Source organism: Oncorhynchus tshawytscha, unplaced genomic scaffold (assembly GCF_018296145.1).
Source record: "Oncorhynchus tshawytscha isolate Ot180627B unplaced genomic scaffold, Otsh_v2.0 Un_contig_2380_pilon_pilon, whole genome shotgun sequence".
Lineage (NCBI taxonomy): Eukaryota > Metazoa > Chordata > Actinopteri > Salmoniformes > Salmonidae > Oncorhynchus > Oncorhynchus tshawytscha.
In genome coordinates, this window is record NW_024609626.1 from 96,946 (window position 1) to 122,786 (window position 25,841).

At 44.4% G+C, this 25,841-nt stretch overlaps 1 protein-coding gene across 2 annotated transcripts in view; it reads right to left on the bottom strand.

Moving 5' to 3' along the window:
• LOC112240717 (zinc finger protein 239-like) overlaps window positions 1–25,841 on the bottom strand; it is a 37,629-nt gene that overhangs the window by 5,714 nt on the left and 6,074 nt on the right. Inside the window, exon 1 of one of the 2 annotated variants that reach the window (XM_042316434.1) lies at window positions 2,479–2,727. In XM_042316434.1, coding sequence (XP_042172368.1) covers window positions 2,479–2,617 — 139 coding nt within the window. In that variant the 5' untranslated portion in view covers window positions 2,618–2,727. Of the gene's footprint in view, window positions 1–2,478; window positions 24,147–25,841 lie in introns of those variants that run through there. The other variant, XM_042316435.1, reaches the window with a different exon arrangement.

Here is a 25,841-nt window from a genome sequence, read left to right on the forward strand (position 1 = left end):
TAAGTTTGTGCCAGAATAACAACATACTCCTCAGCGTAATCAAGACAAAGGAGATTGTGGACTACATGAAAAGGAGTACCGAGGACGCCCCCATTCTCATCGACAGGGCTGTAGTGGAGCAGGTTGAGAGCTTCAAGTTCCTTGGTGTCCACATCACCAACAAACTAGAATGGTCAAAACACATCAAGACAGTCGTGAGGAGGGCACAACAAAACCTATTCCCCCTCAGGAGACTGATAATATTTGGCATGGGTCCTCAGATCCTCAAAAGGTTCTACAGCTGCACCAGAGAGCATCCTGACTGGTTGCATCACTGCTCGGCCTCCGACTGCAAGGCACTGCAGAGGGTAGTGCGTACGGCCCAGTACATCACTGGGGCTAAGCTGCCTGCCATCCACGACCTCTACACCAGGCGGTGTCAGAGGAAGACCCTAAAAATGGTCGAAGACCCCAGCCACTCCAGTCATAGACTGTTCTCTCTACCACCGCATGGCAAGCGGTACCAGATGACGTGATGATGTAATTACACAATGACGTGATGATGTAATTACACAATGACGTGATGATGTAATTACACAATGACGTGATGATGTAATTACACAATGACGTGATGATGTAATTACACAATGACGTGATGATGTAATTACACAATGACGTGATGATGTAATTACACAATGGCGTGATGATGTAATTACACAATGACGTGATGATGTAATTACACAATGACGTGATGATGTAATTACACAATGACGTGATGATGTAATTACACAATGGCGTGATGATGTAATTACACAATGGCGTGATGATGTAATTACACAATGACGTGATGATGTAATTACACAATGACGTGATGATGTAATTACACAATGACGTGATGATGTAATTACACAATGATGTGATTATGTAATTACACAATGATGTGATTATGTAATTAGATTGTTAACGTAGCTAGAACAAGCTGTGTCTGAAAGCAGAAGCATAAACCTTTTCAGTCAGATATTCACCCTCACACTACAGAGTTGAAGTATCCACCAAACACTTTGAATTGAATAACATTGTAGATTATGTTGCTCGTGAACATCAAAGCTGTAACGATTTCACACTGGCTTTGGTTAAAGGCAAATACAAACACATACTAGTAGTCATCTCTCCTACTAGGGGGGGTCTACACAATGTTATCATCTCCATGGCTTCTTCTCTGGTGAGCTCTCATTGGCTATTTCTGATCACCGTTCTCAAAACATGTCATTGCACATCTCACCACTAAAAATACATTGTAGATTATGTTCCGTTAAAATCAAACATGTTTTAAAATATTGGGACGTCTGGGACTGCTCAAAGACGTGATCAGTAGCCCTCAGATTGTGTCTCTGACCAACTCACATTAAACGAGTGTCGGTGACTGCCGCACACCCTGAGTAGGCAACGACACAGTGACTTTGTCCTGATCACAAAAACTTGTCAAAGACAGCTAAATCGGGGCCAAAATCATGTAGTGTACACGCCCCTTCTTGGACTGTGCCATCCCCACAGCCTCCGCAATGGATTAGTCCACTGAAACGGCGCAGGACATGTGTCTTGTGCAATAAAAAACATATATAATTTGCTTGACTAAAAAGATGTTGATCGACCAGTCGACTAAATGGGGTCAGACAATACAGACAATGATTCTTTAAGAATATAACTTATAAATGCCTCAAATGATTCAACTGTATTTCCCCCATCAGAAACCAAAACATAAGCTTGTTAAACGCCATTGTTCATAAACAAACACTGTATAGCCTCAAAATCTGGTTAAAACGATACTTTTGACCTTATGGATGGCCAGTCCTTGTATTCATAGTGTAGTGAATTCAAGGGGTAGCCCTGAGCTGAACTCAAACCTGGGTCCAGCGACTGTCAAATCAACACCTTATAACTGTTACGCCAAGATGTCTGAACTCCTTGATGAGGTGTTGGGTGTTAGGTTAAGGTTCCGACAATAGCTTTTTCTATGAATGTGAGAGTGGTTACATTTCTCCATCCCCCATCTGTTTACCAAACCAAGTCTCTGGGCATAAATCCTAGTTTGCCCCATTTAAAAAAGCCACACATCAATCAACCAATATGCAGTTTAAACAATAACAAATCTGTCATTCCACCACTGTTTTGGTAATAAGATGAGGGATGGGGCTGGAAAAATGTAACTACTCTCAAATTCAAAGACAGCCATATGGGTGCAAGGACTGACCATCCATGATATCAACATTAGTAAAAAAAAAAAAAAGCTTATTTGGGGTTCTGATGGGGTACAATAGTTGAACTAAGCTCATGAGGCATGTGTTATATTCTTCAAGAATCAATGGCTATAAATAAATAATTGAAAAGTCAAAATATGGATGTTGTAATTACAGATTTCACCAGATTTCACCAGATTAACACCAAATCCCAGTTCAACAACCGCAGAGTTTGTGCCTCTGTTTTTAAGACGGTACTTACTAGTGTTCATCAGGGAACGGATTTTCAAACACATCTTACGGTTGAGTTCATCGTTAAAACCATTGGATGCCTTAAGTTGCATTTGGGAAACAGGGCCCAGATATCCAGGTTCCTCCTCCTTTTTCGATGTGACAGTCATCTCCCCCTCCTCCTCTTTCACTCCAAAAACTGCATCCTCCTCTTCCTCCTCTCGTTTTACTGTAACATCCTCCTCTTTCTCTTCCTCTTCTTTTACTGTAACATCCTCCTCCTCTTTCACTCTGAACGCGTCTTCCTCTTCTTTCACTGAAACGTCTTTCTCTTCTTCTTTCACGGTAACAGTCTCACCATCTACTTGTTTTTGTATTGTAACATCCACCTCTTCCTTCTCCTCTTTCACGACAATGTTCAGCCCCAGACCTTCTTTCTCCGTCCAGCAGACCGCCTCTTCTTTATCAGGAGGAGAGCAGCTTAGTGAACTCATGGTCGCGGATGTTAGCTAGGTAGGCTAATGCTAACTTAACCAGCCAGCTAGATGACTAATAACAACACTGTAAATATGAAATTAAATCGGATAACTAACTAGACGACAGTAAAGAGTTTAAAATACACTGGCTCTACGAACCCGTCTAAAGATATTTATTGGTTCGTCTATGTTGTCTATCAAGCTACCGAGGTGTCTGACTAACTGTTGCTGCTGTTGAAAGAAGAGTTCCGTCCACTACATTATACGTCACACCAGCAGCATCGCCTTAAAGTCGCAGACCGCCATATGCTGACTGGGGTGGGCAAGATATCACAGTACAAAATTGTTATGACTATAACTTTTGTTGTCACCTTCAATTCTTGCACATTTTCTCATGAAAAGTATATTTTAACACTCTGTCTGTCTGCTCAGGCAAATTTGCCAAACTCCTAAACTTGGAACCAATCAGAAGTCCAGTACAGACCCCTTGTGATCGAGGCAACCAATGACCCTCTTTTATCTACGATGTAACTTCTGCCTCGAAACACAAATTGACATTTACAGTAGCGTTTCAGCAGGATGTTGTATCTATACCTTATGTCATGCCTTATTGGAATGGATTTATTGATAATATCTGTTGGAAAAAAGAGGAGGAGGGGGAGATGACTGTTACATCGAAAAAGGAGGAGGAAGAAGAGGAGGACACTGGATATCTGGGCCCGGTTTCCCAAAGCCATCTTAAGGCATCCAGTATTGATGATGAAGTTAGCCGTGAAATGGTTTTGAAAATCCGTTCCCTGATGAACACTAGTAAGTACTGTCTTAAAAACAGAGGCACAAACTCTGCAGTTGAACTGATGTGTGGTGTTAAAGGGGAAATTTGCAATTGCTACATCCATATTTTGACTTTTCAATTATTTATTTATAGCCATTGATTCTTGAAGATTATAACACATGCCTCATGAGCTTAGCTCAACTATTGTAACCCATCAGAACCCCAAATAAGCTTTTTTTTTTTACTATAATGGTTAGAAACAATGTAAATCAACACTGTATCTCCTCAACATGGTTGAACCTATAATGTTGATATCATGGATGGTCAGTCCTTTCATCCATAGATCTGTCTTTGAATTTGAGAGTAGTTACATTTCTCCAGCCACATCCATCATCTCATTACCTAAACAGTGGTGGAATGTGTAATTACATCATCGCATCATTGTTACATCATAAATGTTTATAAGTGGCAGAATGACGCTTTATTGTTTCAACTGCAGATTGGTTGATTTGATTGTGGCTTTTTTAATGGGGCAATCTAGGATTTAAACAGCAACAAAATGGCTGCCCAGGGACTTGTTTTTTTGTTAACAGCTGAGGGATGGGGGGCTGGAGAAATGTTACCACTCTTAAATTCATAGAGAAAGCTATTGTTAGCAACCTTAACCCAACACCTAGCAACCTCATCAAGAAGTTCAGACATCTTGGCAAAACAGTTATAAGGTGTTGGCTTGACAGTCGCTGGACCCAGGTTTGAGTCCCGCTCAGGGCCTCGCTCGGGAATTCACTACACTATGAATACAAGGACTGGCCGTCCATAAGGTCAAAATGATAGTTTTAACCAGATTGAGGCTATACAGTGTTAATTTACCAATAGTGGTGTTATACGAGGTTATGTTTTGGTTACTGATGGGGGAAATACAGTTGAATCATTTGAGTCATTTCTAAGTTATATTCTTCAACAACCAATGGCTATTATGATGTCATAATGATATGATGTCTGACCCCATTAATCGACTGGTCGATTGTTGGTCGACCAACATCTTTTTAGTCGAGCAGTTGCAAATTATATACATTTGAATATGTATATTTTAAGTGGACTAATCCATTGCTGAGGCTGTGGGGATGGCACAGTCCAAGAAGGGGCCTGTACACTACATGATTTTGGCCCCGATTTAGCTGTCTTTGACACGTTTTTGTGATCGGGACAAAGTCACTGTGTCGCTGCCTACTCAGGGTGTGCGGCCGTCACCGACACTCATTTAATGTGAGCTGGTCAGAGACACAATCTGAGGGCTACTGATCCCGTCTTTGAGCAGTCCCAGACATCCTGATATTTTCAAACAGGTTTGAGAGCTGTCATCCTCCATGTAGCTGTCATCCTCCATGAAGCTGTCATCCTTCATGTAGCTGTAATCCTGCATGTATCTGTAATCCTGCATGTATCTGTCATCCTGCATGTATCTGTCATCCTCCATGTAGCTGTCATCCTTTATGTAGCTGTCATCCTCCATGTAGCTGTCATCCTCCATGTAGCTGTCATCCTGCATGTAGCTGTCATCCTGCATGTAGCTGTCATCCATGTATGTAGCTGTCATCCTGCATGTAGCTGTCATCCATGTATGTAGCTGTCATCCATGTATGTAGCTGTCATCCTCCATGTAGTTGTCATCCTCCATGCAGCTGTCATCCATGTATGTAGCTGTCATCCTCCATGTAGCTGTCATCCATGTATGTAGCTATTATCCTGCGTATAGCTGTCATCCTCCATGTAGCTGTCATCCTGTATGTAGCTTTCATCCTGTATGTAGCTTTCATCCTGTATGTAGCTGTCATCCTCTTTGTAGCTGTCATCCTGCATGTAGCTGTCATCCTGCATGTAGCTGTCATCCTGCATGTAGCTGTCATCCTCCATGTAGCTGTCATCCTCCATGTAGCTGTCATCCTCCATGTAGCTGTCATCCTGCATGTAGCTGTCATCCATGCGTGTAGCTGTCATCCATGCGTGTAGCTGTCATCCATGCGTGTAGCTGTTATCCTTTATGTAGCTGTCATCCTGCATGTAGCTGTCATCCTTTATGTAGCTGTCATCCTCCATGTAGCTGTCACCCTCCATGTAGCTGTCATCCATGTGTGTAGCTGTCATCCATGTGTGTAGCTGTCATCCATGTATGTAGCTGTCATCCTGCATGTAGCTGTCATCCTCCATGTAGCTGTCATCCTCCATGTAGCTGTCATCCTACATATAGCTGTCATCCATGTATGTAGCTGTCATCCATGTATGTAGCTGTCATCCATGTATGTAGCTGTCATCCTCCATGTATCTGTCATCCTGTATGCAGCTGTCATTCTGTATGTAGCTTTCATCCTCCATGTAGCTGTCATCCTGTATGTAGCTGTCATCCTCCATGTAGCTGTCATCCATGTATGTAGTTGTCATCCTCCATGTAGCTGTCATCCATGTATGTAGCTGTCATCCTCCATGTAGCTGTCATCCATGTATGTAGCTGTCATCCATGTATGTAGCTGTCATCTTCCATGTAGCTGTCATCCTGTATGTAGCTGTCATCCTCCATGTAGCTGTCATCCTGTATGCAGCTGTCATTCTGTATGTAGCTGTCATCCTCCATATAGCTGTCATCCATGTATGTAGCTGTCATCCTCCATGTAGCTGTCATCCTGTATGTAGCTGTCATCCATGTATGTAGCTGTCATCCTCCATGTAGCTGTCATCCATGTATGTGGCTGTCATCCATGTATGTAGCTGTCATCCATGTATGTAGCTGTCATCCTCCATGTAGCTGTCAACCATGTATGTAGCTGTCATCCTCCATGTAGCTGTCATCCATGTATGTAGCTGTCATCCTCTATGCAGCTGTCATTCTGTATGTAGCTGTCATCCTCCATATAGCTGTCATCCATGTATGTAGCTGTCATCCTCCATGTAGTTGTCATCCTGTATGTAGCTGTCATCCTCCATGTAGCTGTCATCCATGTATGTAGTTGTCATCCTCCATGTAGCTGTCATCCATGTATGTAGCTGTCATCCTCCATGTAGCTGTCATCCTCCATGTAGCTGTCATCCTGTATGTAGCTGTCATCCTCCATGTAGCTGTCATCCTGTATGTAGCTGTCATCCTGTATGTAGCTGTCATCATGTATGTAGCTGTCATCCTCCATGTAGCTGTCATCCTCCATGTAGCTGTCATCCTGCATGTAGCTGTCATACTCCATGTAGCTGTCATCCTCCATGTAGCTGTCATCCTCCATGTAGCTGTCATCCTCCATGTAGCTGGCATCCTCCATGTAGCTGTCATCCTGTATGTAGCTGTCATCCATGTATATAGCTGTCATCCTCCATGTAGCTGTCATCCTCCATGTAGCTGTCATCCTCCATATAGCTGTCATCCATGTATGTAGCTGTCATCCATGTATGTAGCTGTCATCCTGTATGTAGCTGTCATCCTCCATGTAGCTGTCATTCTGTATGTAGCTGTCATCCTCCATGTAGCTGTCATCCATATATGTAGCTGTCATCCTCCATGTAGCTGTCATCCATGTATGTAGCTGTCATCCATGTATGTAGCTGTCATCCTCCATGTAGCTGTCATCCTCCATGTAGCTGTCATCCTCCATGTAGCTGTCATCCTGTATGTAGCTGTCATCCTCCATGTAGCTGTCATCCTGTATGCAGCTGTCATTCTGTATGTAGCTGTCATCCATGTATGTAGCTGTCATCCTGTATGTAGCTGTCATCCTCCATGTAGCTGTCATCCATGTATGTAGCTGTCATCCATGTATGTAGCTGTCATCCTCCATGTAGCTGTCATCCTCGTATGTAGCTGTCATCCTCCATGTAGCTGTCAACCATGTATGTAGCTGTCATCCTGCATGTAGCTGTCATCCTCCATGTAGCTGTCATCCATGTATGTAGCTGTCATCCTCCATGTAGCTGTCATCCATGTATGTAGCTGTCATCCTGTATGTAACTGTCATCCTCCATGTAGCTGTCATTCTGTATGTAGCTGTCATCCTCCATATAGCTGTCATCCATGTATGTAGCTGTCATCCTCCATGTAGCTGTCATCCTCCATGTAGCTGTCATCCATGTATGTAGCTGTCATCCTCCATGTAGCTGTCATCCTGTATGTAGCTGTCATCCTCCATGTAGCTGTCATCCTGTATGTAGCTGTCATCCTGTATGTAGCTGTCATCCTCCATGTAGCTGTCATCCTCCATGTTGCTGTCATCCTGTATGTAGCTGTCATCCTGTATGTAGCTGTCATCCTGTATGTAGCTGTCATCCTCCATGTAGCTGTCATCCTCCATGTAGCTGTCATCCTCCATGTAGCTGGCATCCTCCATGTAGCTGGCATCCTCCATGTAGCTGTCATCCTGTATGTAGCTGTCATCCATGTATATAGCTGTCATCCTCCATGTAGCTGTCATCCTCCATGTAGCTGTCATCCTCCATATAGCTGTCATCCATGTATGTAGCTGTCATCCATGTATGTAGCTGTCATCCTGTATGTAGCTGTCATCCTCCATGTAGCTGTCATTCTGTATGTAGCTGTCATCCTCCATGTAGCTGTCATCCATATATGTAGCTGTCATCCTCCATGTAGCTGTCATCCATGTATGTAGCTGTCATCCATGTATGTAGCTGTCATCCATGTATGTAGCTGTCATCCTCCATGTAGCTGTCATCCTGTATGTAGCTGTCATCCTCCATGTAGCTGTCATCCTGTATGTAGCTGTCATCCTCCATGTAGTGGTCATCCTGTATGTAGCTGTCATCCTCCATGTAGCTGTCATCCTGTATGCAGCTGTCATTCTGTATGTAGCTGTCATCCTCCATATAGCTGTCATCCATGTATGTAGCTGTCATCCTCCATGTAGCTGTCATCCTGTATGTAGCTGTCATCCTCGTATGTAGCTGTCATCCTCCATGTAGCTGTCATCCATGTATGTAGCTGTCATCCATGTATGTAGCTGTCATCCTCCATGTAGCTGTCATCCATGTATGTAGCTGTCATCCATGTATGTAGCTGTCATCCTCCATGTAGCTGTCAACCATGTATGTAGCTGTCATCCTGCATGTAGCTGTCATCCTCCATGTAGCTGTCCTCCATGTATGTAGCTGTCATCCTCCATGTAGCTGTCATCCATGTATGTAGCTGTCATCCTGTATGTAACTGTCATCCTCCATGTAGCTGTCATCCATGTATGTAGCTGTCATCCTCCATGTAGCTGTCATCCATGTATGTAGCTGTCATCCTCCATGTAGCTGTCATCCTGCATGTAGCTGTCATCCTCCATGTAGCTGTCATCCTGTATGTAGCTGTCATCCTCCATGTAGCTGTCATCCTGTATGTAGCTGTCATCCTGTATGTAGCTGTCATCCTGTATGTAGCTGTCATCCTCCATGTAGCTGTCATCCTGTATGTAGCTGTCATCCTGTATGTAGCTGTCATCCAGTATGTAGCTGTCATCCATGTATGTAGCGTAATCATGAGTTTCTCTTTTCCATTTTAATCACTAACTTCATTTGTTTTACTCTAAAACCTGACCAACACTCATTTCATTATTTTGTCACATCGTATCAATGATTGATATTGATGTGGGCATGTTGGAATGTGCAATTAATGTAATCAATGTAATCTAAATTTGTGATATGTCTTCATTCATGCATGCATTTATTTATTTAATTTATTCATTCAACTTATTTCTGTGCCACTGCAAAAGCCGTAGCCCTGCAGCTCCCCCCATCGCTCCCTCGGTCTCCAACTGACCAAGTCCCGACCCCGGTTCCTGCCCCGGTTCCTGCCCTACTGGGGCGGAGCGAAGTGGAGGATTTGCCCCGGCAGTCCCTCCTGCCTCCAAGGCCCGCCTCAGAAAGTGCTGAGGTAAATTCATCGACTGTACTGACACCACACAGTTAAGATAGTAAACAGTATGTCATTCTGCACAGTTGTCTTGTCTCCTGCGTCCTCTCTCCCTGTCCGTTTCTCTGAAACATCACCATCCCTTCTCCCCCGTCACTCTCTCCTCTCACTCAGCTGCTGCTTCCAGAGAGTTGGCGTTCATCTCTCACCAAGGAGCAGCAGCGGTGGATCGGCCGCACGCGGTTCACCAGGAACAGCTTTGGGAGGTCGACACTCGCCACTGACCTGGTCACGTGGTGGACGCCTCCCCAACCGCGGCCGATCTACAATCATCCGCCCGCATCCCCCGAGCCCTTCTTCGCATGTCAGCTGTTCCTTTGGATGCCCGTACGACAGTGCGAGCAGTTTCTGGCCTTGGGCATTGGGCGGCAGTTCACCGATCCACCGGAGATGCCCCCGGGTGCCCTCACCCGTCTGGCTGCTGACGGTCTACAGCCGTGACGTGCTGTCGCGGCTGGACGAGGTGAAGGCCAGGGTCACCTCCGTCTTTGGGTCCATCTTAAAGATGGACTCTATCAAGAAGGTGAGTTTTCACTTAAAAATGTAGAGAGAAGTCATGTCTGGTTTTGTATATCTATATTTACATTTTATTTTTTTATTTGACCTTTATTTAACTAGGCAAGTCAGTTAAGAACAAATTCTTATTTTCAATGACGGCCTAGGAACAGTGGGTTAACTGCCTGTTCAGGGGCAGAACGACAGATTTGTACCTTGTCAGCTCTGGGGTTTGAACTTGCAACCTTCCGGTTACTAGTCCAACGCTCTGACCACTAAGCTACCCTGCCGCCCCAATAATGTCTTTACCTTTCTGTCTTTGTGTGTCTGACTCCAGATGACTAAAAAGCTTGCGGGTACCGCTGCAGACACAGCCGCCTGGGTTACCAACGTCGGTAACGAGCACTGGCAGGTCCTCGTCAGTGTCCTCACTGCCGGTGAGGGCGAGGGCCTGCTCCCCATGGCGGCTGGTCTCATGGAGCGGTACCGGCTCGCTGGGGTGGCGCCCCCCAGCTCATGTACGTGGACCGAGACTGCTGCTCCAGCTTCGGCGGATCAGAGACAGCTGCCATGTACAATGAGTGGGACCAGCTGGTGGTTCGGCTGGACATCTGGCACTTGATGCGGCGGTTTGCGTCAGGTGTCACCACTGAGAGCCACCAGCTCTACGGTCCCTTCATGCGGCAGCTGTCGGCCTGCATCTTCGAGTGGGATGCAGACGATGTCCGCCGACTGCTGGAGGCCAAGAGGTCTGAGCTGGAGGGGGAGCACGGGATGGTCGGCCTCACCGAGGCGGAGGTTTCGAGGCAGATCGGCAGGAAGGAGATGACGCTTCACTGTCGGCGTCGTACGCGTGGAGCTGCGGCGACCGAAGTCCTTCTCCTTGACCTCCTCGAGACCTTCAACAGCGAGAGGTCAGGGGTCGACACCCTGGGCATCCCGTTGCTGGACTCCGTCCGCATCCAGGCGATCTGGAAAGAGCAGAGGCGCCACCTCCACTGCATACAGGACCCATACGGCTGTACACCGAGACAGGCAAAATCACCAAGGGCGGCGTGATGATGCCGGTTTATCGCTGCGCACGGGGCTCCACATCCTTGGAGTCATTCCATCTCCACCTCAACCGGTTCATCCCAGGTAATTGTCATTGTGGAGCTTAATGTTTAATGTTAACAGCAACAGCTCTCCCTCCCTAATTGTGCATTGTTCTCTCAGGTACCAGGGCAAATGCAATACATTTCCAGGCATTCCTGTTGGATGGACTGGTGAGGTGGAACGAGGACCGTGCGCAGGCAGCAGTGGAGGGAAAGAACAGGCAGCCCCTGCTCTGTTACAGTGGCCACCTGCAGCACATCCTTAACCTTAGCAGCCAAAGGGTGCTTGGCAAGGAACAGGTGAAGGACGACTCCAAGCCTAGCAAGTACACGGGTAAGTCGAGTAAGAGAATGAACATTTACATCAATCGCATTAATTCCATTCCATTAACACTTCCCTACTTTGCTTTTGAATGCACTCTGATTTTTTGTTGCTTTAATAGGGGAACTCCTCGGAGTGGAGTACCTGTACTCACAGACTGGCAGAGTGCTGCAGGATGTCAGCGCGAACCCTGACCTTCCGGAAGAGGCAGTCGCCGTCAAGCAGCTCGACGAGGAGGACGAGGGCTTTCAGGAGGAGGGTGTAGACCCGACAGTCCACATCCCTCATGTCCCTCCTACGAGCGGCCCGTCCTCCAGCTCAGCGGCACCACTGTCAGGGGAACCCGCTGACGCACCCAGGTCTGGGCCATCCAGTCCCACCGCCCCTGAAGACGGAACCTCTCCTGAGGCCCCTGATCGACACGGTTCTCCTCACCCTGACCACTCCTCTGATTCAGAGGTAATTATAATTGATCTTTTTGTGTTGTTAAAAAGAAAAATGTTATTGCAACCTCTGAAATAAGGAATTGAGACAAACTCCAGACACGTTTTGGGTGTTTAATACGTCAGGAAGGAGATTGGCTGTCGGCGTCGTACGGTGTTTAATAACACCACGGATCAGCCAATCAGCTGAGTGCATCCGTCGGCGTCGTACGGTGTTTAATAACACCACGGATCAGCCAATCAGCTGAGTGCAAACACTTAGAAAGCTCACAGTCTTATACTCTTCCCTTGTAGGCGTCACCTCCCTTTACATTCTATGACCCCAATGTCTTTCCCCTGTGGAATGTCCTTGGTCCTCTCTTTGTTTAGCGAACCATCTTCTGGGCCCTGGTCTCTGATCCTAGGCAATTTCCTCTTACTAACCTTTCGGTTACTAGTCCAACTCTCTAACCACTAGGCTACACTGCCGCCCATCTTCAGGGGGAGACGAAGGGCCCTGATAGACTGCCGGGCTACCAGCATGTCTGTCAGCTTGCCAGGGCCTTGGTGGGGGTGAGGAACCGTCAGGGGCTGTCGGACCGCAGGGTAGACGGTCTGGTGGCGATGTAGCTGGCGCTGCCAGACTTAGACAAGCAGTGCTGTCGGAAAGAATCTGTCGGAAAGATATCAGTTTGTCTCTGTGAATGGTTTGTCCTCTGACAAATCAACTGTAAATTTCGGTGTTCCTCAAGGTTCCGTTTTAGGACCACTATTGTTCTCACTATATATTTTACCTCTTGGGGATGTTATTCGAAAACATAATGTAAACTTTCACTGCTATGCGGATGACACACAGCTGTACATTTCAATGAAACATGGTGAAGCCCCAAAATTGCCCTCGCTAGAAGCATGTGTTTCAGACATAAGGAAGTGGATGGCTGCAAACTTTCTACTATTAAACTCGGACAAAACAGAGATGCTTGTTCTAGGTCCCAAGAAACAAAGAGATATTCTGTTGAATCTGACAATTAATCTTAATGGTTGTACAGTCGTCTCAAATAAAACTGTGAAGGACCTCGGCGTTACTCTGGACCCTGATCTCTCTTTTGAAGAACATATCAAGACCATTTCAAGGACATCTTTTTTCCATCTACGTAACATTGCAAAAATCAGAAACTTTCTGTCCAAAAATGATGCAGAAAAATTAATCCATGCTTTTGTCACTTCTAGGTTAGACTACTGCAATGCTCTATTTTCCGGCTACCCGGATAAAGCACTAAATAAACTTCAGTTAGTGCTAAATACGGCTGCTAGAATCCTGACTAGAACCAAAAAATTTGATCATATTACTCCAGTGCTAGCCTCTCTACACTGGCTTCCTGTCAAAGCAAGGGCTGATTTCAAGGTTTTACTGCTAACCTACAAAGCATTACATGGGCTTGCTCCTACCTATCTCTCTGATTTGGTCCTGCCGTACATACCTACACGTACGCTACGGTCACAAGACGCAGGCCTCCTAATTGTCCCTAGAATTTCTAAGCAAACAGCTGGAGGCAGGGCTTTCTCCTATAGAGCTCCATTTTTATGGAACGGTCTGCCTACCCATGTCAGAGACGCAAACTCGGTCTCAACCTTTAAGTCTTTACTGAAGACTCATCTCTTCAGTGGGTCATATGATTGAGTGTAGTCTGGCCCAGGAGTGGGAAGGTGAACGGAAAGGCTCTGGAGCAACGAACCGCCCTTGCTGTCTCTGCCTGGCCGGTTCCCCTCTTTCCACTGGGATTCTCTGCCTCTAACCCTATTACAGGGGCTGGGTCACTGGCTTGCTGGGGCTCTCTCATGCCGTCCCTGGAGGGGGTGCGTCACCTGAGTGGGTTGATTCACTGTTGTGGTCATCCTGTCTGGGTTGGCGCCCCCCTTGGGTTGTGCCGTGGCGGAGATCTTTGTGGGCTATACTCAGCCTTGTCTCAGGATGGTAAGTTGGTGGTTGAAGATATCCCTCTAGTGGTGTGGGGGCTGTGCTTTGGCAAAGTGGGTGGGGTTATATCCTTCCTGTTTGGCCCTGTCCGGGCGTGACCTCGGATGGGGCCACAGTGTCTCCTGACCCCTCCTGTCTCAGCCTCCAGTATTTATGCTGCAGTAGTTTATGTGTCGGGGGCTGGGGTCAGTTTGTTATATCTGGAGTACTTCTCCTGTCCTATTCGGTGTCCTGTGTGAATCTAAGTGTGCGTTCTCTAATTCTCTCCTTCTCTCTTTCTTTCTCTCTCTCGGAGGACCTGAGCCCTAGGACCTGAGCTCCAGGACTACCTGACATGATGACTCCTTGCTGTCCCCAGTCCACCTGGCCATGCTGCTGTTCCAGTTTCAACTGACCTGAGCCCTAGGACCATGCCCCAGGACTACCTGACATGATGACTCCTTGCTGTCCCCAGTCCACCTGGCCATGCTGCTGCTCCAGTTTCAACTTCCACCTGACTGTGCTGCTGCTCCAGTTCAACTGTTCTGCCTTATTATTATTCGACCATGCTGGTCATTTATGAACATTTGAACATCTTGGCCATGTTCTGTTATAATCTCCACCCGGCACAGCCAGAAGAGGACTGGCCACCCCACATAGCCTGGTTCCTCTCTAGGTTTCTTCCTAGGTTTTGGCCTTTCTAGGGAGTTTTTCCTAGCCACCGTGCTTCTACACCTGCATTGCTTGCTGTTTGGGGTTTTAGGCTGGGTTTCTGTACAGCACTTTGAGATATCAGCTGATGTACGAAGGGCTATATAAATAAATTTGATTTGATTTGATTTGAGTGCTTGATCTACCCTTCCCAACACCAGGAGAGGATCGTTCAGGGGCGGTTCAAGGCAACGAAGGGGAAGTCGTCCATTGTCCTAGGAAAAGACTCTCTCCAACGGTATGTTGTTAGTGTTCATGTCCTTCACCTTACTATTATATTGCCTGCCTCTACATTAAATGCATATGAAGGTCAGGCGATGGCTATCATTATTATGTTCTCTAATTATTTATCTCCTCTGTTTCAGTTGCCTTCTCGGACTCAACTCGGGCCCTGCAAATTGGCCGGGCACCAGCCGTTTGGTGGAGGCCATTTGCAGTCAGCTCTGTCAAATCCATCCCAGCGCCACGCAGTCTGCCGGCGTCAAGAAGAGCAGGTGGGCGCTCATTCTGGCAGACTGCGTGGCCATCAGGGAGGCAGTGCTGAACAGCCCGAGGTTGATGGCCCAGACCAACCTTCAGCTCTTTGAGCTGAATCAAAGGACCATCAGTCAGTGGTAAGACGTTAACTTATGGAAGACTTGTTACACAAAATCCTTGTGACTAATGACAATCTGAGTGACAGCTTTTGTGTTTGTTTTCTCTCCCTGTTTCAGGTACTCCCGGCGTCAGAGGGAGAGGATGGTGCTGCACCAGGGATTGGGGCTCGCTCCTGCACCCAGCGTCACCGCCCAGCCCCTCCCTGCAGCCAAGCCCCTCCCTGCAGCCCAGCCCCTCCCTCCACTACCAGCGGGAGGGAATCCAGGCACTCTTCCCTTTCCCTACACCGCCCCCACCAGTCCCACGCCAGACCACCCAGCAAGGAGGGCCTGCCCACGCGCCCATTCTGCCAGCCCACCTGGAGCAACAATCCCCCGCACTTCCCGGCCTCTCCCAAACCCTGCAACCCCAAGGACCACAGACGGGCTCCTCTTTACCTCCTCCGGTGCCAAGGACAACGGCTTGGAGGAGGAAGAGGATGGCGTAGGACAAAGAGGAGGGGGCATCTGGGAAGAGAAGGCAACGCGAGCAGTACGTCTGCTCCAAATGTGGGTTGCCGAAGCGGCGGGAGACGGGGCACAGCCGCTTCGGCGGCGTGGGGTTCTGCTCTGTTGCTGCGGGGGGTAAGACCGTGGCCCAGTGGCTAGAGGAAATGAAGGACACTAAGGGGAGAGGTGAAGGACGCTAAGGGGAGAGGTGAAGGACGCTAAGGGGAGAGGTGAAGGACACTGAGGGGAGAGGTGAAGGACACTGAGGGGAGAGGTGAAGGACACTGAGGGGAGAGGTGAAGGACGCTAGGGGGAGAGGTGAAGGACGCTAGGGGGAGAGGTGAAGGACGCTAAGGGGAGAGGTGAAGGACGCTAAGGGGAGAGGTGAAGGACGCTAAGGGGAGAAGTGAATGACACTGAGCCACATCAAATTTGATTTGATTTGGCTGTGATGGTCGGATGTTTTTATTGTAAATAGTTCCCTGTTCCCCTCTACCTGGACCGAGACCTTGAACGCGGGGTAGAGGCTTGTGTGTGTTGAGGACCCTCAGAGCTATATTGTCTGTAGTTTATAAGACCTACTGGTAGGGTAACCCATGGTAGGCAGGTCTGAGGCGAGACACCAGACTAACGTCGGTTCGTTCCCAAGCAACATGCACATTTTATGAGTACTCTGTCGTAACCGGCCGCGACCGGGAGATCCGTGGGGCGACGCACAATTGACCTAGCGTCGTCCGGGTTAGGGAGGGTTTGGCCGGTAGGATTGTCTCATCGCGCACCAGCAACTCCTATGGCGGGCCGGGCGCAGTGCGCGCTAACCAAGGTTGCCAGGTGCACAGTGTTTCCTCCGACACATTGGTGCGGCTGGCTTCCGGGTTGGATGCGCGCTGTGTTAAGAAGCAGTGCGGCTTGGTTGGGTTGTGTATCGGAGGACGCATGACTTTCAACCTTCGTCTCTCCCGAGCCCGTACGGGAGTTGTAGCGATGAGACAAGATAGTAGCTACTAAACAATTGGATACAACGAAAAAGGAGTAAAATTAAAAATTAAAATAAAATAATAATAATAATACATGAATAACTAACTGTTTTTATTTTTGTTATTTTATATATATATATATTTTTTTTTTGAACAGGTCCACAGGTCAGTGACCCAGATGCACTTTCTTCAAACTGCTCTTGATGGTGTAACGTCAATCAATCAATGCTCCAGGCGCCCTATCACGCACATGTTATACATCCACCTGACGGTTAGAAGAAATAGAGCCTGTATGCATGCTAATGTCCCGTGTACTAAGGTCATACACACACATACACAATACATTAGAGCAACGATGGTGTGTTTTTGTGTATAGAGATGGCTGACATTATAATTTAATTTTTATTGGATTTACATTGCTATAATTACCTTCCATTTTCATCCTGTTTCCCTATGTATACTCTGGTTCATCATTAAAACTCCTAGACTGGGCTTCTGTGTCTGTCATCACTGTTTTTGACCCGATGCTCAAAGCACATGGCTACTGAATATGCATTGTTGACATGTCCCCAGCCGAGTCCTCTTGTCACCCAGCAAAACCACGCCCCCATTTTCCCCCCCCATTTTCAAAACCCAGCACCCATTTTCTCCTCTTCCTTGGACTGAGAAGAACGGGTCCTCTTGTCCGTGTGATCCTTTCACGCATTCCTCTCTGTTCCCGATTGTTCCAATTGTCCCATTACTCCTCTCCTCCAATCAGATGCTTCAGCTTCTTCCAATTCAGAGCAAGAGAGCAAAAAAAAAAACGCCAATGAAGAGCCTAGCTCATTGATAATACCCGGTAAGTATATGAGGGGCAATGTGCTTGCTTAATTTGCAAAGAATGTAACGTCGACGACTAAATGTGATGAAATATGACAATAACAAAACGACATAAAAAAAAGCCCTTGCACGAAAAACCCCACCAACCGAAACCGACACACTATAAACATGCTCTGCGGCTGCATTCACAACTACGTCATTAAGCAAAGGCTTAGCAGGGAATGCTGGGTAGCCTACGTAATAAAAAATACTGTAACGTTGTGATTTAAAAAAAAATCTTGAATCCTGTGTGAAAATGTATAATTTGTTTTAATGTTAGGGAACAGCTGTGAAAAGCAGGTTATTTGTGACATTTAAACTGTATGTGTAGATGTAGAACTGACCTGGACAGGACATATATCATATCCCATATTCCCTCTGATTCAATATTCTACCCTATCACCGACCTAGACAGGACATATATCATATCACCTCTGATTCAATATTCTACCCTATCACCGATCTAGACAGGACATATATCATATCCCATATTCCCTCTGATTCAATATTCTACCCTATCACTGACCTAGACAGGACATATATCATATCCCATATCACCTCTGATTCAATATTCTACCCTATCACCGACCTAGACAGGACATATATCATATCCCATATCACCTCTGATTCAATATTCTACCCTATCACCGATCTAGACAGGACATATATCATATCCCATATCACCTCTGATTCAATATTCTACCCTATCACCGACCTAGACAGGACATATCCCATATCACCTCTGATTCAATATTCTACCCTATCACAGACCTAGACAGGACATATATATCACCTCTGATTCAATATTCTACCCTATCACCGATCTAGACAGGACATATATCATATCCCATATCACCTCTGATTCAATATTCTACCCTATCACCGATCTAGACAGGACATATATCATATCCCATATCACCTCTGATTCAATATTCTACCCTATCACCGACCTAGACAGGACATATATCATATCCCATATTCCCTCTGATTCAATATTCTACCCTATCACCGACCTAGACAGGACATATATCATATCCCATATCACCCCTGATTCAGATGCTAGAACAGTAAGACAGAAAAGGTTCATTAAAAAAGGCAATATTCTCCCTACCAGCCTTCTGTGTGAATATTCTAGTGGTGGTTTCTGAGGGTCTGAAGGTCAGTTGGAACCCAACCATGACCAGAACCATCATTAGGGTTATTTAAAGTTAGGTTTAGGCATTAGGGTTAACAGTGTGGTTAAGGTTAGGCATTAGGGTTAACAGTGTGGTTAGGGTTAGGCATTAGGGTTAACAGTGTGGTTAAGGTTAGGGTTAGGCATTAGGGTTAGCAGTGTGGTTATGGTTAGGGTTTGGCATTAGGGTTAACAGTGTGGTTAGGCATTAGGGTTAGCAGTGTGGTTATGGTTAGGGTTAACAGTGTGGTTAAAGTAAGGGTTAGGTATTAGCAGTATGGTTAAGGTTAGGGTTAGGCATTAGGGTTAGCAGTGTGGTTAAGGTTAGGGTTAGGCATTAGGGTTAGCAGTGTTGTTAAGGTTAAGGTTATTTAAGGTAAGGGTTAGTTAGCCATTAGGGTTAGGTATTAGCAGTATGGTTAAGGTTAGGTTTAGGCATTAGGGTTAGCAGTGTGGTTAAGGTTAGGGTTAGGCATTAGGGTTAACAGTGTGGTTAAGGTTAGGCATTAGGGTTAACAGTATGGTTAAGGTTAGGCATTAGGGTTAGCAGTATGGTTAGGGTTATTTAAGGTTAGGGTTAGGCATTAGGGTTAACAGTATGGTTAAGGTTAGGCATTAGGGTTAGCAGTATGGTTAGGGTTATTTAAGGTTAGGGTTAGCAGTATGGTTAGGGTTAGGGTTAACAGTATGGTTAAGGTTAGGGTTAACAGTATGGTTAAGGTTATTTAAGGTTAGGGTTAGCAGTATGGTTAAGGTTAGGGTTAGGCATTAGGGTTAACAGTGTGGTTAGGGTTAGGCATTAGGGTTAACAGTATGGTTAAGGTTAGGGTTAGGCATTAGGGTTAACAGTATGGTTAAGGTTAGGGTTATTTAAGGTAAGGGTTAGTTAGCCATTAGGGTTAGCAGTATGGTTAAGGTTAGGGTTATTTAAGGTAAGGGTTAGTTAGCCATTAGGGTTAGCAGTATGGTTAAGGTTAGGGTTATTTAAGGTTAGGTTTAGGCATTAGGGTTAACAGTGTGGTTAAGGTTAGGGTTAGGCATTAGGGTTAGCAGTATGGTTAGGGTTAGGCATTAGGGTTAGCAGTATGGTTAAGGTTAGGGTTAACAGTATGGTTAGGGTTAACAGTATGGTTAAAGTAAGGGTTAGGTATTAGCAGTATGGTTAAGGTTAGGGTTAGCAGTGTGGTTAAGGTTAGGGTTATTTAAGGTAAGGGTTAGTTAGCCATTAGGGTTAGCAGTGTGGTAAAGGTTATAGATTTTATGACTGTGGTACTAAGTTGAACCTCTTGAGGAGAAAGGAATCTAAAAGTAATCAGATTACATTACTGAGTTTGGGTAATCCAAAGGTTGTTACTGATGACACTTTTAGACAGGCAACTAGTAACTAACGGATTACTGATGACACTTTTAGACAGGTAACTAGTAACTAACAGATTACTGATGACACTTTTAGACAGGTAACTAGTAACTAACAGATTACTGATGACACTTTTAGACAGGTAACTAGTAACTAACAGATTACTGATGACACTTTTAGACAGGTAACTAGTAACTAACAGATTACTGATGACACTTTTAGACCGGTAACTAGTAACTAACAGATTACTGATGACACTTTTAGACAGGTAACTAGTAACTAACAGATTACTGATGACACTTTTAGACAGGTAACTAGTAACTAACGGATTAATGATGACACTTTTAGACAGGTAACTAGTAACTATCAGATTACTGATGACACTTTTAGACAGGTAACTAGTAACTAACAGATTACTGATGACACTTTTAGACAGGTAACTAACGGATTACTGATGACACTTTTAGACAGGTAACTAGTAACTAACAGATTAATGATGACACTTTTAGACAGGTAACTAGTAACTAACGGATTACTGATGACACTTTTAGACAGGTAACTAGTAACTAACAGATTACTGATGACACTTTTAGACAGGTAACTAGTAACTAACAGATTACTGATGACACTTTTAGACAGGTAACTAGTAACTAACAGATTACTGATGACACTTTTAGACAGGTAACTAGTAACTAACAGATTACTGATGACACTTTTAGACAGGTAACTAGTAACTAACAGATTAATGATGACACTTTTAGACAGGTAACTAGTAACTAACAGATTACTGATGACACTTTTAGACAGGTAACTAGTAACTAACAGATTACTGATGACACTTTTAGACAGGTAACTAGTAACTAACAGATTAATGATGACACTTTTAGACAGGTAACTAGTAACTAACAGATTACTGATGACACTTTTAGACAGGTAACTAGTAACTAACAGATTACTGATGACACTTTTAGACAGGTAACTAGTAACTAACAGATTACTGATGACACTTTTAGACAGGTAACTAGTTAACAGATTACATTTAGAAAGTAACCTACGATCAACACTCTCTTTATATTACTGACTTGTTGAATGATTGATCCATTCATCCTTCCATCCCTCCTCAGCCTTCCTCTCCTCTGAAGACCCAGTGAGGGTGGAGTTCAGTCTGAGAGCTGTTGAGGGACTGGTTAGGAAGGACACTTCTACAGCCAGAGAGGTGAGAGGTCACACAATTCTCCTGTCTTATCTGGTGTCCTGTGTGAACTTCAGTATGCTCCCTCTAATTCTTCCATCTCTCTTTCGGAGGACCTGAGCCCTAGGACCATATGTTGGGACTATCTGGCCTGATGACTCCTGGCTGTCCCCAGTCCACCTTGATGTGCTGCTGATCCAGTTTCAACTGTTCTTCCTGCGGCTATGGAACCCTGACTTGTCCCAGACCTGCTATTTGATCCATTTGTTTGTTTCAGTTTTCAGCAGTAGAATCCTTTGACGTATTGTACAAAATGTACTGGATTGGTTGCAATGTGATAATAAACTTACATAACATGCACAATTTTGACATAGTGGTAGTTATACTGAGCTTATACTGTCTTTCATAGTAAGATACACCAAGATATGTGTTGCTTTCGCAAATATTTGTTCATTGGTTTTGCAAAAGTCTGTTGATTGGTCAGTCATTGGGTTCATTGTTTTACAATATGTTCAAATCAAACTTTATTTATATAGAACATTTCAGACATGATGGACGGATTCAACACAATGCGCTTCACAGGAAAATTATAAAGCAATGAAAATAAAAACTTAAATATTTACTACAACAAACAAAGAATAACAAAACAATGAAAGAGGATGTAATGACTCCTGGCACAAACTATAAGCTTGATTTACGACATTGTTAGTAAACAATATAATTATACGAAAATAAATTGTAAGTTAGTTGCATAAATAATTATGATTACTAAATGTTACATTACATTTATGTATTATTATCAAAACCGAATGTACATCCCTTTGGTAATATGTTTTGGCAATAATTAATAAAGACAATTAGCAATTGAATGTTGTAAAGAAACACTGTGTGTGTAAATACTAGGAATGATGTATGATTGTTCATAAAATTGTTCGTAAACTTCAAGAACGTTAAAATTAGGTTGTTTCAGTGGAATCGTTGAAACGATTAGAAAAATACGTTTTTTTTCAACGTTCAACCAAAACCGAACGTAGATTGGACGTCGGTCTTCTTTTCAATGACACTAGGTGGGATAGCCCCAATGTCAAAACAGTTTTAACATTTTATCAACACAAACATATTACTTGTATTTAAAAAAAAAAAAAACACCTTATTAACTGCACAAACACCAAAAACACTTGTTTTGTCAATTAACAATAAATCACTGATAGAGGATATGGAGGGATGAGGGAGAGAGAGATGGAGGGAGACAAGGAGGGGTGGATGGAGAGGGAGGGGGGGGGGGAAATCAGATTGTTTCTTGCTGTTGAAACTAATGCAACTAAACATGGAAATGGGAGATATCTTTTACCTCACTGGTTAGATAATCTGCAGGAGACAGTCGGCTACATGTTGGAGTGACGCATTTAAATGTAGGCGTCCCCAAAACGAAGAGAAATGCAACACTTATTCTTCATCACTCATATCGATATCACTTGGAAATAAATTGCACGAGAGTGGGGGGAGATGAGGTTGCACGTCCTGTTAAAACTAACAGCTCAAACACCACACGGAATCTGGGAATAATGTGTACATCACTGGTTAGAGGACAATTTGTAGAAAACAGCAAGCTACATTTTGAAGTGTTGCATTTTCATTCAAGTGGGTCGCTAATGCAACACTTTTTTTTGTTAAATCACATAAATAGGACTCTTTCAAAACCTGTATTTTCCCCCTGATGAGGCTCATATCCATATCATGCTGAAATCAATAGATCAGGGGACAAACATTTAGGCTTCTACATTGTGACATCATTAGAATTCTCCTACTACAATGTTAAAACATTCTACATTATGACATCATTAGAATTCTCCTACTACTTTCTGATGTTTAATCAGAGCTCTTTTATCAGAGTATCTCTTCCCACATTGATCACATCTATAAGGTTTCTCTCCTGTGTGCGTTCTCTGGTGTATAGTCAGATGGCTAGATGTAACAAAACTCTTTTCACATTGATCACAGCTGTAAGGTTTCTCTCCTGTGTGTATTCTCTGGTGTGATTGTAATGTATATAATTTTGAAAAGGTCTTCCCACAGTCAGAGCAGCTATAAGGTTTCTCTCCAGTGTGAATTCTCTGGTGTGATTGCAATGTAGATGATTTTGAAAAGCTCTTCCCGCAGTCAGAGCAGCTATAAGGTTTATCTCCAGTGTGAATTCTCTGGTGTGTTTTCAGGCTGCTTGTATCATTAAAACTCTTCCCACACTGATCACAGTTATAAGGTTTTTCTCCAGTGTGAATTCTCTCGTGTGTTTTCAGGCTGTTTGTGTTATTACAACTCTTCCCACATTGAAAACAGCTATAAGGTTTCTCTCCAGTGTGAATTCTCTGGTGCACTTTCAGTGAATCTGATCTTGAGTAACTCTTTCCACAGTCAAAGCAGTGATGAGGTTTCTCTCCTGTGTGTGTTCTCTGGTGTGTAGTCAGATGGCTAGACGAAGAAAAACTCTTCCCACATTGATCACAGCTATAGGGTTTCTCTGCGGTGTGTGTTCTCTGGTGTGCTTTCAGATTACTTGTACGTGTAAAAGTCTTCCCACATTGATCACAGCTATAAGGTTTCTCTCCTGTGTGGATTCTCAAATGTTTTTTAAGGTCTGCTGAAGAGGTGAATCTCTTCCCACAGTCAGAGCAGCAGTGAGAATTCTCTCCAGTGTGAATTCTCAGGTGAAGTTGTAGTGAATCTGATCTTGAGTAACTCTTCCCACAGTCAGAGCAGCGGTGAAGTTTCTTCCCTGTGGGTTTCCGCTGGTGTTTCTTGAGGTGTTCTGATGTGGAGAGACTCTTCTCTGCCTCTTCAGCATCATGATGTTGTTCTCCTGTGTGAACAACAAAGTCAGACAGATGGTTAAAGGCTCACAACAGTAGAAGTCAACTGTTTCTTTTAGCAAAACAAATGTGATGCCCATGATGTTGAACAACAATTTACGCTCTTAATGAATGTTTAAATGCTTTTATGAACTTATTTGACAATTGGCTTAATATGAGTCAGTGATCAACAACAGTCGTATTTAGTCTTGTTTTTTCACTTTTGTATTAAAATTGATGATTCTAGACACTGTGTTTGCTAAAACTGCCACATGTGCTTGCAGAAAGTCGTCCCTGCCAATCCAGAAACCGTTAGTTAAGGATGAAGTAAATCTGCATGGAGCAACATTTTTTTGCCATCGTCTCAAATCAAGTTTATACTTTTTTTTTTAAACGCTTCCTGTAAAATGCTCTTTGCTTTGCTACTAGCTTGTCAAGGAGCGTTAGCATTCATAAGTTATTACAGTTGCTGAAACCCTAAGCAGACTTTTAGTCAGCAATATAGGCCCCTCCCTGCTAATGAGGAAACTGCAAGTTATGAATATAATAATATAATAAGCTCTGCGTGGAGCAAAAATGGTGAGTGAAGATTTTATACTGAACAGAAACTATAAACGCAACATGCAACAATTTCAAATATTTTTTCCTGAGTTAGAGTTTGTATAAGGAAATCATTAGGCCCTAATCTATGGATTTCACATGACTGGGAATACAGATATGCATCTGTTGGTCACAGATTCCCTAAAAAAAAGTTATGGGTGTGGATCAGAAAGCCAGTCCGTATCTGGTGTGACCACCATTTGTCTCATGCAGCAGGACACATCTCCTTCACATAGAGTTGATCAGGCTGTTGATTGCGGCTTGTGGAATGTTGTCCCACTCCTCTTCAATGGCTGTGCAAATTTGCTGGATATTGGTGCGAACTAGAACACGATGTCGTACACAATCCAGAGCATCCCAAACATGCTCAATGGGTGACATGTCTGGTGAGTATGCTAGGCCATGGAAGAACTGGGTCATTTTCAGCTTCCAGGAATAGTGGTGATGGCAACGGAGGAATGGCACGACTAAGGGACTCAGGATCTCGTCTCGGTATCTCTGTGCATTCAAACTGCCATCAATAAAATGCAATTGTGTTTAATTTCTGTAGCTTATGCCTGCCCATACTATAACCCCACAGCCACCATAGGGCACTCTGTTCACAACGTTGACATCAGCAAACCGCTTACTCACACGATACACGTGGTCTGCAGTGTGAGGCCAGTTGGACGTACTGTCAAATTCTATTAAAAAAATTGAAGGGGGCTTATGGTAGAGAAATTAACATTCAATTATCTGGCAACAGCACAGGTGGACATTCCTGTAGTCAGCATGCCAATTGCATGCTCCTTCAAAATTTCAGACATCTGTGGCATTGTGTTGTGTGACAAATGGCACATTTTAGAGTGGCCATTTATTGTCCCCAGCACAAGGTGCACCTGTGTAAGGATCATGCTGTTTAATCAGCTTTTTGATAAGCCACACCTGGATGGATTATCTTTGCAAAGGAGAAATGCTCACTAACAGGGATGTAAACTAGGAAATTCAGTTAAGAACAACTTCAGAACAGTGGGTTAACCGTGTTCAGGGGCGGAACAACAGATTTTTACCTTGTTCGCTCAGGGATTCGATCTAGCAACCTTTCAGTTACTGGCCCAATGCTCTAA